We start from the raw sequence: 14,448 nt of genomic DNA, 5'->3' as shown, positions 1-14,448 counted from the left end.
GCTGGACGTTGTGAAATGTAACCAAGATTGTGTAGGCTACGTTGAACCATTCTCTTTGATATTTTGACTCCAGATTGGTCCAGCTTATTAGTTATTTCATTGTTGGTGGCCTGTCTATTTTCTAGAACATTCTTGGTAAGTATTCTTTTCCCGCGTGGTGTTAGGATTCTCTTCTTTCCACATTTACCAACCCTCTTTGGCATCAAGTTCTTTATATTAGCCATTTTTTTGTGTATATTTTGTACATAAACCTGGGAAATACCACATTTTCTGGCAATTTCTCGTTGAGAAAGATTAGTAATTACTAAAAGTGCCCTGGTTTCAGCAATTTTTTGTGGTAACAAGTCCTTTTTTTTCCCCATAACTAAAATAAGATATCACATTTCAGTACTGTAGTTAAGAATTTGCTTTAGTACTCATAACTTTAAAAATATCAAATCAAATACAATTATTTTTACTTTAAAATAAAAAGAAATATTCAAGAAACAATATTTTTACTGATTTAAATAAATATTTTGACGATAACCTAATAAACGAATTCAAAACTCTGGTAATAAAACTTAACAAGTGTACAGCAAAAAGATTATAATTAAGATGACATCATACAAAATGGCTGTCAAAAGTGACAGTGTTGCCAGTAGCAAAAAAAAAAGCACTGATTTTATGAGTTAAAACTTTATTTTAAACAAAAGATCAACTTTCAATAGTGGTTTTTTACTCTTCATATGAAAAAAACGAGATCAAACTTCAAAATGATCAAAATCCATACCACACGACTGTATATATGTATATATTTGACTTTTCTGTGTGTGTGTATATATATTAGGGTGGTTTTTTTTTTATATAGAAAATTTTTTTTTTAATTTATAATTGCACAACCTCTTATTTGGTGAGGTCTGTTATAAAAAGTACATAGTTAAAATTTTTCACAAACCAACAATGGGAAGCAGTCCCCCAAACCCCATTTCGGAACCCTAAATTGACCAAAATTTGACTAAAAACTTAATCTTGTAATTCAATTTTTATTTCATACAAAATACTGCTATTAATTGATCTAAAAACAAATAATATAAAGTATTATAATGTTACAACATAGATAGTTCACAGAAGACTGGAAAGTAAAACCAAATTTCGATTTACCCACTCAGCATTATTTACCAAAAATAATGCTGAGTGCTCCTAAATGCATATTTTGATTTCATTATTGAAAAATGTAAGGAAAATATGTATTATCTAAGACTTAATTGTTTTATTATTTGACTTCAAGCACTTTATATTTATTAAGTTTCTATTATATTTTTTCTATTATAGTAAAAAAGTATAAAAATATTACTTAAGTAGATGGCTGCTTCAGACAAAGCAACACGCTCAACTACAAATGTTTGGCTAATTGGACATATTCTCTCAGGAATAGATGGGCCAAGTCAGTTAATAATCAGATAATCAAAAAGTCAACTCTTTCAATATCCTGCAACAAAGTTGCAGATGAAGTTATGATTTTCTGATTTAAGGCTAATATTTCAACTATAGCAAAGCCTCATGTAGTTGCTAAACTAAAGAGTATTCACTAGCAACATGTTCAAGTGATTAAGTACAGTAGAAATTAGCTACTCAACATAGCTATCAAGAGAAATTCACTGCTAAGATGAATACACTTTTTGATATTTGCCCATGGTGAGTGGGGTTGTCTCAAGATAAATGAAGATAAACAATTTCTGATAGACCAGAGATGTCCCCAAAAGATGTTAATGATATCAGAAGACTTAATGTATAAGAAAGCAGTTGTAAAATACAGAAAACACAAGCTTGAAGAAAAAAGGCGCTTTGAACAACATATAGGAAGTAAAGTTATATCTACAGATACATTAATGGATTACAATTCAGATTACTCTTTGGATGAAAATTCTGACTGTGATATGTCAATTCAAACACAAAAAGCTTTTACTCTTTGAAGTAATTCAAAACATTATTCTTTGGGCACTATTAGCTCTCAATTATCCAAATGTTGTATTCTTGACAATTACAGGTAGGTACACCTTAAAAACACAAATACCTTAAAAACTACAAAGTCATAATTTATGTTCTTGTCAAGCACTGTGTGAACTTTAGCGCATAATATTATTTTTTTTGAGACTCCATATAAATACTCTCTCCAAAAAATTACAAGTTTGACTGTTTTCATATTTAAAAAATGCGATAAATGCAATTTAAAGATAAATTAATTAATTTTAAAATAAAAAAACACTTTTTGGTATGCGCCTATTTGAAAATAAGTTTGCAATTCCTTTTTTTTTAGATAACTATAAAATAAAAAAACTTTTCACAATATCCTTCTCTGGTTGATCAAATGAGCTTTTTACTAGCAGTAGAGACCCTTGTAGTTTTTAAGGGGTACTAAGGTTAATGCAAACAATGAGACACAAAGTGAAAATTTCTTTTCAGAATCAATAAGTTACATTTCAAAAGAACATAAAACATTTTCCTAATTGATGTTATCCCTTTCCACGTTATTCAAATCGCCTTTATATTTAGCATTTGTTTCGGTTGATGTGGCTAGTTTAATCATTATTGGCTTCATTCCATTAACTCTACAAGAAATTTTGCTGCATACTGATTTCTTTATTTCGTGGCAGACTGGGCACTCTTTAAAACCCTTTACTGCACAAATGTTATTGCAAACACATTTTAATTTACATTTATAAAATTGTTCTTTTTCTTTATCTTTTTCTTGCTTTTTTTTCTCCTTTTGATTCTTTTTTTTTCTTTTTCCAATTTCATTCAACTCAACCTGTTCAATGATGTTTTGGGCTTCCATTGACCCATGTATATTGGTGACATGTATATTTTTTATTTTATTCATGTCTTTTGACTTTACCTTGTCTACTGTAAGCAAACCTGGTATATCTTCTAGATTTAAATTTTTTTCATAACTTTTTTTCATAATCATCTGCGGCTGCTCAAACATAATTCTCCAATAATTAGCTGATCCATATCGATGATTTGTTTTTGCTAATTCTAGAAATAAACGTGGAGTAATTGGTGTTAAAAAAACATTTGCTGATGAACGTGTGTATATTTTCTTTGGTGTACTTGGAACAAGAATTCTAGAAGGCTCTTGCTCTTGATTTTGAGCCATACAGTTAGCAGCCTGTTGAAATTTATCTTATTGCATATTATTTACATTTAAACTTTCTTTAGATATGCCAACTCTCTTTGCAGCATTAATTATGGTATCCCTTGAAGCCCATTTATCCCACTTTCCTTCTAAAATTGTTACGAAGCCTTCTCGGTTTATTGTTTAGAAAGTTGTAAAAAGTTTATCTTTTTTTTATCATATTCACGATGCATGTTCTGATTAGGACTTTGATCCAACAGTTGAGTAACTTCAGTTGTATCAGGAGGACTTATAAACAAGCTATTTTTTTTTCATGGAGGAAATGTAGAACATTGTAGTCAAATCTTGAGCTGTGTCCATCTGCTGGCATTACAACAGTTCGTTGTATATTCTCTTCTGACAAATATATATCAAACTTTTTGTGTAGGTCCAATAAAGAATGGTTATTCTGGCTTCCTTTTTCAGTAGATGATATAATTAAATTTTTAATATTTTTGACAGCTGTTTTTGGGGCCATATGACTAGTCATACCTTTACTAGCAAAAATAACTTGTGAAACAACAATTTCACCTGAAATGTAAAATATAAAAATATTAATTATGATTAAACCTATACTTAACATCACCATGGTGATAAAAACATTCGCTAACACTAAAACGATTAACTAACACTTCCACAGTGATGAAAACATGTTGTTTTTTTCAGATAAATGCAAATTATTGCATAGGTACATTTACATAAATAGTTTGTGTTTATATTACCTGCTAATGAAACAACTGGGCATGTTGTTATTGACTCATGATTCTCCCTAATCATTTTTCTGCAAGGTTCCCCATGTGCAACATACATGAGGTATTTGTTCCATCAATCCCATAATTTATGAAATGGGAATTAGAAATTCTTCTTGTATCAATATCACCATTCCACACACCAGGTTCAAGTTTTTTTGAGTTTGTGAAAATCTCACATTTGATAAGTTCTTCAGCCAACGAATCTAAATGGTAGATTTAAAATGTTTTTGCTAGTACAATACAGCCTAGAGCTAATCTAAGACATTTATGTATCATTGTTTTAATTATGGAGCATATCAGCAAATAAAGTACAAAAAGATACAATATTATTATTTTCTTACCTAAATGTGACTCTGCCATACCCCTTGTGCAGTTCAATGCCCTGTTAATTGGTACATTTTCTTGTCTTTTTAGAACTAAGTCATGGTGCTCTGCTTCCCATCTCTTCCAAAACGACTAGCTAAGCCTATAATAAATTTAAAGTTTGTGTTTATAATATAGTTATGTTGGAATTATATGGAATAGTGTTAAAAAACAAATAACTAGTGTAATATATTACATAAAGAAACTTTCATTATAATTTATTTAGTAACTAAACACTCTACTTACTTTCCTGTCTTTGTTTTGCATTATCAGATAGTTTACCAAAATTGTGACGGCCTCGATTCTTGGTGTTGCAATAGTCTCTAATTTTTAAAACATCAATAATTAGATTAGTGAATTGCTTCCCAGATATTCCTTGATGACTCCTGTTTTTATTTTTAATGAATTCTACAATTGAGTGTTCTGCTGTCAAAACTCTCAGGTGTTGCTTTTTTATATTAGCAGTTTTTCCATCTAATCTCCGATAATTGTTCCTTGATCTTTGATAAAAGAAAACATACCAGTTTGCAAAGCAGCATAGCCTCTTTTGTTGTTCTCTATGCACCAAGACACAGCTTGTTGAATCTGAAGTTCTTTCATATTTATTTTTTTCCTCTGGACTTTTGCCTCTGCCTTTGAATTTGGTTTTCCAACAACAATAGGTTCTTTTCTCACTTTTATAATAAATTTTGGTTTCCCCATTTACAAAATTACTAATATTTTTATCTATAAAATACATTTGGTATAAAACAATTGTGTGCATAAATAAGCATTAGTAATACTCATACTAAACAAAAATATAATGCCTTATAGTTAGAGTGCCTTATATGTTAAACTAACTACAAATTTTAATTAATAGTAGTCTCTTTAATTACATTATATTAGAATTTACCATAGAAGTTGTGATTTGTAAGGATTTATTTTGTAGTATTTAAGACTTATTAGTTTTTTGCATGGGCTTTCTTGCATCAGCATTTTCATAGATCAGCATTTTCTTGCATCAGCATTTTCATGGAGTATTTACAGTTAGGTGTTTGTTAGTTTGGTTTATGCTTTTTTTGTGTGTGTTCAATTTTGTTCTGTCTTTATTCCAGTTTAATTTAAATAGACAAATTTGCAAACAACAAAAGAATATATCATAGAAATAGTTTTTGACCATGGTTTTTTTTTTAATATGTCCTTATTTAAACTTCCTGACTTTTTCTTTAAAAAAAATGTTTAGCATTTTACTGTATATTTTAAACTCTATTTTGTATATTTTTCTCCTCGTATTTCATTCTATTTTTATCAATTAAAGTTTATTTACTTTTTTTTTCTTCTTTGTGAATGAAATGATATAAAGTATAAAAATTTTGAAAATCCCAATGAAATAAATGCCTTTTGAATTAAAACTTGATTGTTTGGCATTGTAATTTTGGTTTTAATGTTTCATAATTCAAATTACTAAATACAGGTGATTCAATTCTTTAGTTTTTATGTTCATAACAAATGAAGTAAAAAACTTAAATTTTTATTTTGTGTATTAAAAAGTAATTAAAAAATTTATAGGTTTTTAGAATTTAAAAGTACTTGAATAAATTTTATATTTATATTTAAAATTTTTAAATTGAAAGTTTTTACGAGATTTTTCATGACTTCTTAAAAATTATTCTTACACAAATCAAAATGTTTTTTACTGATGCAGAACTATAATTAATTTTTTCAGTTGTATTGAACAGAGTTATGAAATCTTTCAGAAGAGTGTACGCTGTATTGACTTCCACCCCCAAAATGAGCATTTGTTTGCTGCTTCTTCTTATGATGGGTAAGTTAATTCAAGTAGAGGTTGTACTTTTATGGTAAAGTTTAAGATTTTATTGTTGCTTTTAAAATAAATGTCATTTTGCCTTTATCTTGAGTGTTTTGAAGTTTTTTATTATTTGGTCTAATATATCTTGGATACCTCTTGTATTTATATGTTACAATCAATTTGATTATTCAGGGCAGTTTTCATATTTTTATTGCTATATATTTTATTTATATTTCATAGTTTTAATGCTTGATCATTATGAATAATGATAGAATTAATAAAATCAGGCAATTTCATAATTTTTTTATTTGTTTACAACAATCTAGGATAATTTATTACATTGCCCAGTCAAAAAAAAACTGCTATTATTTCTATGGTCACTTTAATGACCATAGGAATAATAGCAGTTTTTTAATTTGACAGTAGTTTGGCAATGTGTGAATGGTGTGCAACCAATTTCGGTGGCTTGTCACTTGTACCATCTTTTAATTTAATGAGTTATCAATTATTTTCAGTTCTTTGCTGGGCTTATTCCAAAAAAGTTTCACAGTTTTCTTTGGATGTTATGCAGCTTAGGGGTCGTCTATAAATTCCGTCACACAATTTTTAGACATTTTTTGACCCCTCCTACTCTCTTAACGCATCATGACATTTTTTTAGCCCCCCTCCCCTTCCCCCTCCCGCCCGCCCCTCCCCCATTTCCTTAATGTTATGCAACAATTTTATATCAACTCCTCCCTTCCCTTCCCCTAAAAAATTTTTTTTAAATAAACAATTTGTTTTTTCATTGCGCCTACGGCTATAACAGTCTATTAACAGGCTGTAACTACTCCATTAACAGAGTGTACTCATTGACTAAGTAAGATTTAGGTGCAGTTGATTTTACAATTAACATATAGATACATCAACTGAGTGTTTTGGTTTGGTTAGATACTCTTTTAATTAAAAGAAAGTCTTCTCTAGATTTAAAACTAAAAAAAAAATGTTGCATCACAAAATCTGAGACCCTCTTCCTTGCAACATATTGTCAAAAAATTGCCTACCCCTTGACGACCCCTTATGTGCAATACTTGGAGTTAGTAGAAAAGGTTAAAACATATAAAAGCAACTTAGTAAGAAAAAAATCTGAGGATTATCAGTGTTTGCTCAAGTTTGACATAATAAATATTTAAAAGTTTTTAATTTATATTGATCATAAAAGTTAATATTAAAAAAAAAATTTAATTTATATTGATCATTAGCCTGTGACATGCATTCACAAACTGATGATCAGTATAAATTTTTACTTGTGTAAAGATCATTTAACTAAATTTATTCAACTTTGACTTCTTAAAAGAAAAAGGACAAAAAAGTAGCTTATGTACTTTAGGATGTTTTAATCATTTATGGTGCGCCTACTATTTTGTAAAGTGATAAGCGGAGAGAATGAAACAAAGCTCATCATAGTGGCATAAGCGATACTCCATATAAGTACATGTTTTGAACAAAGTTAAATGTTGTTCTAAAATCAAGGATCCTAATTGAAAAAAAGAAAAGTCAACATATTAAAAATTAGCGAGTTTTCAGCAAGCTATATATTAAAAAAAGGCTGTAAAAATGCTTCAAACCTCTAAAAAGAGTGACACGGTTTGAGTTTGAGTCCTATATGTCAAAAGAGATTACACCAATAAAAGAATTAAGGCATTTGCTCTTGAAATAACAAATGCCAATCTTTATAAATTAGGCATGAAACATGGAGTCCTTTATCAACTATATGCTAAGAACTAATTTACAATATCTAATAAAAACTTTATTTATGTTGAAGAAATTCTTAATTTAGAGATTTCATTAAGAGAATGAGTATTAATGCCTAATTTATCATGCAATTGATGCCATGCTGTTTATTACCTGAAATTAATTTGGATGATGCTGAACAAATAAGAACAAATATAACAACTGTTCTTGATAATTCAGCACCAATTCGAAAATATTCAATTAGACTTAACAAGCATAATAGTAAATGGTTATCTTCTGATGCAAAGATTAAAAAAAGCCTATGTCGTAAACTGGAGCGTCATTATAGAAAAACTGGTAGTTTATCAGATAAAAAGCTATATCGAACTGCATGCCGAGAGGCATCTAAAGAATTCACAAATCCAGATATAATTGTTATAAGGACAAACTTAATTTAGCACATGGAAATCAAAAAGAAACATGGATTATTGCCAAAGAAATACTTTTTTCAAATAATCCTAAACTAATTACACAATACCAGAAGCAAAGTAACACAATAAATCAATATTTTGCAAGCAAACTTGAAAATATTTTAAAAAATATCCAAGACTTGCTACAATCCTATACAAATACAATACAAATTTGATTTCATATTGGAGTAATCTTACCCTCTTGATATTTTTACAACATTTGGTACAGTCACTTCCACTGATGTTTAGCATGTAATCAAAACTCTCAAACCTCAGCCTTCCCCACTCGATATTATTCCAACAAACATTCTTAAATCATAATCATAATTATTTAGTCCAATTATAGCTCACCTCACCGATCTCTCATTCAAATCTGGAACTTTTCCAGTCTCATTCAAGGTTGCTCCTTGAATCAGACTGGATTACATCAATTCATAAAAAATTAGGACAAACAGTATTTAAACACACTAATTTGCGCTCTATATCAAATCTCAATACAATATCCAAAATTCATAAAAAGCTTGCGTTATCTCGGCTTCTTCCACATGTAACTTCAACTGTAAATTTCAATCCTTTTCAATCTGGTTTTAGGTCTCATCACTCAACAAAAACAGCACTCCTAAAGATATGCAATGATATTCTTTTAAACATTGGTGATGCTTTAACCAAAATCACTGAATGTGCTAATGCAGTCGCAAAATGGTTTCTAGAAAGTGGATTTGTGCTTAACCCAAGCAAAACAGAAACCATCTTATTTGGATCTAGGAAAAAAAACTAGAAAATTTAAAAGTGATTCTAATATTACTTTTTCTGGAACAACACTAACTACAGTAAATTCGACATTGTTAACTCTCAACTTGACATTGTTAACTCTCAACTTGATCTTCTATCAGGTTCTTACAAAAAAAACCTTAAAAAACTCCAACGTACTCAAAATAGCTCATCTCATATTGTCTCTTATTTTCCTTTCCATTTAACATCAGAAAAATTGTTAAAATCTCTTTATTGGTTACCAATCCATCAAAGAATAGTTTATAAAATATCAGTTATTATATATAAAACTTTAAAAACCCAGTCTCCTGCATATCTATTCAAACTTTTAGAAACCCGAATTTTAAAACAAAATACAAGATCATTAGACAGTTGCCAACTTACTCCTTGCCTATCAAAAACTTATGATCAAAATGTTTCTCCATGAATGCGCCTCAAATATGTAATGTCTATAAACTCACGTAACTTAACCACTTTAGAAACATTAAAAAAAAACACTAAAATACAAATTTTTCTGTAGACGCTTTCAAGAACTTATCAAAAGCACTTTCTCAGTGCTTCTGAATTACTTTATCACTATAATGATTGTTGTAAATGATGGCACTTTAATCTATAATTATTATTATTATTATAATATATATATATGTATATATATATATATATATATATATATATATATATATATATATATATATATATATATAAAACTATATACACACACTATTATATTTTGTATTATAATTTTTAATTTTACTATTATTTAGTAAAGTTTGAGTTTTTTCTTGTTTATTAGAAAACTTGCTACATGGGATTTACGTAATCTCAAAAAAGATAACAACAAATTTCTTTCAATGTTCCAAGCTTCTAAAACAACTTCTACATGCTTTTTTTCTCCGGGAGCTGGAGACAAATTGTTACTTACATCACAAGACGATTATCTTAGGTATTTAATTCAAAACTTGTTGTAAAATTGATTTTTTTTTTTTCATTCAACAAAAATATATAATTTTTTGTTTTACAAATTGACGTTCTCTATCATATATTACATATATAATCATATATTATTTTAACTTTATTTTAGAGTTTTTAATGTTGATCAAGTTGGCAATATAGATTCTCCTAGATGGCAAGTAAAGTGAGTTTCTCAGGAAATTATTTTTATTATCTTTTTTTTGATAAATTTCCTAGCTAAGCTAACTTTAAAAGCAAATTGTAACAATAAAATTGTATACTTATTTAAATATATTTCTTTTAAATATTTTTAAATAAGTGTTTTAAAATCAAAATATTTAATATAATTTTAATAACATAAATTTTGAAAACAAATGGTAAAATATTTTTGAAGATCTAATGCTGAATTTTAAAGATTAAATTAGTGTACTATTTTATTGTTATAATTTTATTTAACGTATTTATTTTCCTTCACAAATTTTAATTAAATATACTTAGGTTTGTAAGGTTTTCATGTCACATGAAATTATGTAAGACACATTGACAACTTGAACAACTTGAAGACACTAGACAACTTGAACAAGAAAAAGATGGAGTTTATTAACCACACAAAATCTTTTAACTTTGTCCTTGGCAGAGTTTTGCGTTTTAACAGGTGGATTTTGGATTTTTTGTATTCGAAATAGTTAACGTTCAAGTATAAAAACTCAAAACTTTTATATCTTCATGATCAAATCAAATCAGGATGGTTTACAAAAAATTGCAGCAATATGAAATTGGGTTAAGAAATACATCAATAATTTTTCCATGACTCCTGTTGAGATTATTTTTTAAAAGCTTAAATGCTTTCATGTCACATGAAGTTATGTAAGACATATCTTCAAGTTGAACAAGGCTAAATAGTTTTTTAAGATTTTTATATGTTTTTTACACCACTGTCCTGGGCAGAAGAGCTTGATAGCAGACATGATGCTCCTTGAGTATAACCTTCCATTAAATGTGTGTCAATTATGCTGAGGGTCATTTTCAAGATTGAACTACCTCCATCAATTTTAAGTTTGACTAAATGATGTGATGTAAATCTTCTCAGACTTGGGAGGTGAATAACATAAAAGATTAAAAAAATTGAAATCTATAAAAATATTTGAATAAAAATTGTAATAAAAATAAAAGTGAATAAAAAAAAAGTAAAAGTAAAAGCTAATAAGCAAATGCTCATAGCAAAAGCAATTGCTAAAAAATATGTGAATAAAGTTTTGCTTTTACTCATAAGCAGTTTTACTATTTTGTGATGATGAAAAAATACTGATAGAACTTGATGACATGTTGGAAGTTTCATCCCGGAAATATTTGGAGAAATGGACCCCACAAGAAAGATGTCAGTATTTGTTTGTTTCTCAATTAAAGTAAGCTCCTTGCTTGTGCTAAAAACAACCAATAGAAATTGGTTGTTTTTATTTTTTCATTTAAAAATGGCTGCTTTTAGTGTAAATCAAACAATAATAATAAATAAAAACAAATGGGAAGATAAAATATATACGTCAATGCATATATGTGTGTGTATGTGTTTATATATATATATATATATATATATATATATATATATATATATATATATATACATATATATATATATATATATATATATTTATATATATATATATACATATATATATATATATATATATATATATATATATATATATATATATATATATATATATATATATATATATATATATATATATATATATATATATATGTAAATATATATATGTATATATATATATAAATTAGTAAAAACACTTATCTAATTTTTGATTACTTCAACATTGTGTGTCACCATCAGTTGGTTCATCAGGAAGAATGTCTAAACATAAAAAAATTTTCAAATTATAGGGAAATTATTTCACAGGAAGTTAACTGTAGTATTTTGCAACCAGGAAGTTGCATCAACTACATTAGATAATTAAAAAATCATGAAAAGAATTCTTTAGAATTAGGATAAATTTGGACTGGTCATTTGTTTTTATAATTTTTTAAAAGGAACTTATTTTCATGTCTGCATTTAGAAATTAGTTCTGATAATATATATATAATTAAATATATATAAATATATCTGATTAAATATATATATATATATATATATATATATATATATATATATATATATATATATATATATATATATATATATATATATATATATATATATCTTTATATATATAAAGGGCAATGTGTGTTTGTGTGTGTGTTTGTTTGTTCTCTATAGAAATCCAAACCGCCGGACCGATCTCGATGAAATTTGGCATGGGGGTAGTCCTCGAGGGGGAGAAGGTTCTTAGCTGGGTTTTGACCCCGTACCCCGACCCCCGGGGTCAGGGGGGCCCAAAAATGGGATCCAGTGTGGCTCTGCAGCCTCAGCCGTGCAATTTGGCAAAACCTAAAAGCTTCCTACCTGTGGAGGAGTGTCAGAACACTTCATTTGACAACAAACATGAGGGTAAAATTGTCTGGTGATCTGTAAGCAGGAGCCTTTTCCAATCAGCTCCTTGCCTTGGGCAATGGTGAGGCACCAGTTGATGTGCAGACAGGGCTCATTAAATTCCCTGCCAACTTTTGCACACTGGTGGATTCTGAAGAGGAACTCATTGTCAAGGTGTTTCCCAACATCCAGCAGAGTTTCACCAGACATGACTGGATCTGTGAGAGAGCTATTCTGGCTCCCAAAAATGAGTCTGTCACCAAGATCAATATGCAGATCCAGAAAATGCTCCCAGGCAATGAAAAGTCCTACAAATCCATTGACATGGTTATGGACCCCAGTGAAGCTGTCAACTATCCAACAGAATTTCTGAACTCTTTAGAACCATCTGGATGTCCTCCTCACATTCTTCACCTGAAAGTTGGAGCACCAATCATTCTCCTTCGCAACCTCGACAGTCCCAAGCTCTGCAATGGAACTCGACTCATCATCAAAGCTATCCTTTTAAACTTGATTGAAGCAACTATACTGACTGGATGTGGCAAAGGTGAGAATGTCTTCATTCCAAGGATTCCAATGATTCCCAATGACCTCCCATTCAGTTTCAAGCGCCTCCAGTTTCCAGTCAGGCTGGCTTTTGCCATGACCATTAACAAAGCGCAGGGACAGTCACTCAAAGTGGCTGGCATCAATTTGGAACAGCCCTGCTTTTCTCACGGCCAGCTCTATCTTGCATGCTCCAGAGTTGGATCTCCACGAAATCTTTTCATTTTGACTCCAGAAGAAAAAACCAAGAACATTGTCTATCAGAAGGCTCTTCAGTGAAAGAAATCCTCTTTAAAGAAGTCCTATTAAAAGAAAACAATAACAATCCAATGTGAAGAAATTACCCATGATTTAACTTTTGTAACATGTTCAACTTTTTTTTCCAGTGTGAGAGAACAATTTAATTGAAAAATTTGAGTAAATGTTCTTTTGGAAATTCTTAATTTGTTGTTTTTAAGTGGAAAATAAACAAAATGTCTTTTTCTTCCTTAATGTCTTTCAGTTATTTCATAGCTTCAACCAACAGGGTCACATTTTGTGGGATTATTGTGCAACACTAAAAAATATTGCACAATCTTACTGTGCATAGCCCAAAATTAGTATAACAAAGTTCCAGATGCTCATTTACTTTTAAATATTGGCCCGGGCAACGCCGGGTAACTCCAGCTAGTGTATATATATATATATATATATATATATATATATATTGATAAATGTTGTATACTGCTGGAAATACAACTCTCGTCTGTTTAAGAGTGATCAATATATTAAAAAAAAAAACGGATTAAATAATATTAAAATATTTTAAATGAAAAAATACAACTTTATGATGGAACTTAAAGTTTCATGCCATTCGGCAATTATCAGCCATATTATTCAAATATAAAATAAAAACCGTTATAAAAAATACAAGTTTGGCGTTGCGACGTATAAATAATTTGTTAATGAATGCTGCTACATCTTATTATGAAAAAACCAACCCTATAATAAAAGATCTCATTAATAGAGAAGGAAAAACTACTCTGAAGAATCATGATATTTTTAACAAAATCAATATAAACAGTTCTTCAATTGTTTTATTACATTAAAAGACCATAAACCTAATTTTTTAAATAATCCTACTGTTCGTCTAATTAACCCAGCTAAGAATGAAGTTGGTAGAATAATTAAACATATTTTATTAGATATTAACACCAACCTTAGAAATATTTTGCAATTAAATCAGTGGAATAGTACACAAAATGTAATAAATTAGTTCAAAAACATCAATGACAAACATTTTTATAAATTCCTTATTTTCAACAATCGTTGACTTTAACCCTTCTATTCATGAAAAGCTACTTGTTGACTCCATAAACTTTACAGAACAATACGTTTCCATTGATGCTGATCATATTTCTTCACACACGTATTATTTACCAATGACCAAGTTTGGATTAAAAAATTGAGCAGTT

At 28.9% G+C, this 14,448-nt stretch overlaps 1 protein-coding gene across 1 annotated transcript in view; it reads left to right on the top strand.

The window, feature by feature from the left end:
• The window catches only part of LOC100204875 (WD repeat-containing protein 76), a 52,399-nt gene that overhangs the window by 28,643 nt on the left and 9,308 nt on the right, over window positions 1-14,448 (top strand). The window contains exons 11-13 of the mRNA XM_065799670.1: window positions 5,975-6,073; window positions 9,806-9,955; window positions 10,094-10,147. Of these exons, the coding sequence (XP_065655742.1) occupies window positions 5,975-6,073; window positions 9,806-9,955; window positions 10,094-10,147 (303 nt within the window). The remainder of the gene's footprint in view (window positions 1-5,974; window positions 6,074-9,805; window positions 9,956-10,093; window positions 10,148-14,448) is intronic.

Source organism: Hydra vulgaris, chromosome 06 (assembly GCF_038396675.1).
Source record: "Hydra vulgaris chromosome 06, alternate assembly HydraT2T_AEP".
Taxonomy (NCBI): domain Eukaryota; kingdom Metazoa; phylum Cnidaria; class Hydrozoa; order Anthoathecata; family Hydridae; genus Hydra; species Hydra vulgaris.
This window is presented reverse-complemented; position numbering and strand designations above follow the sequence as displayed.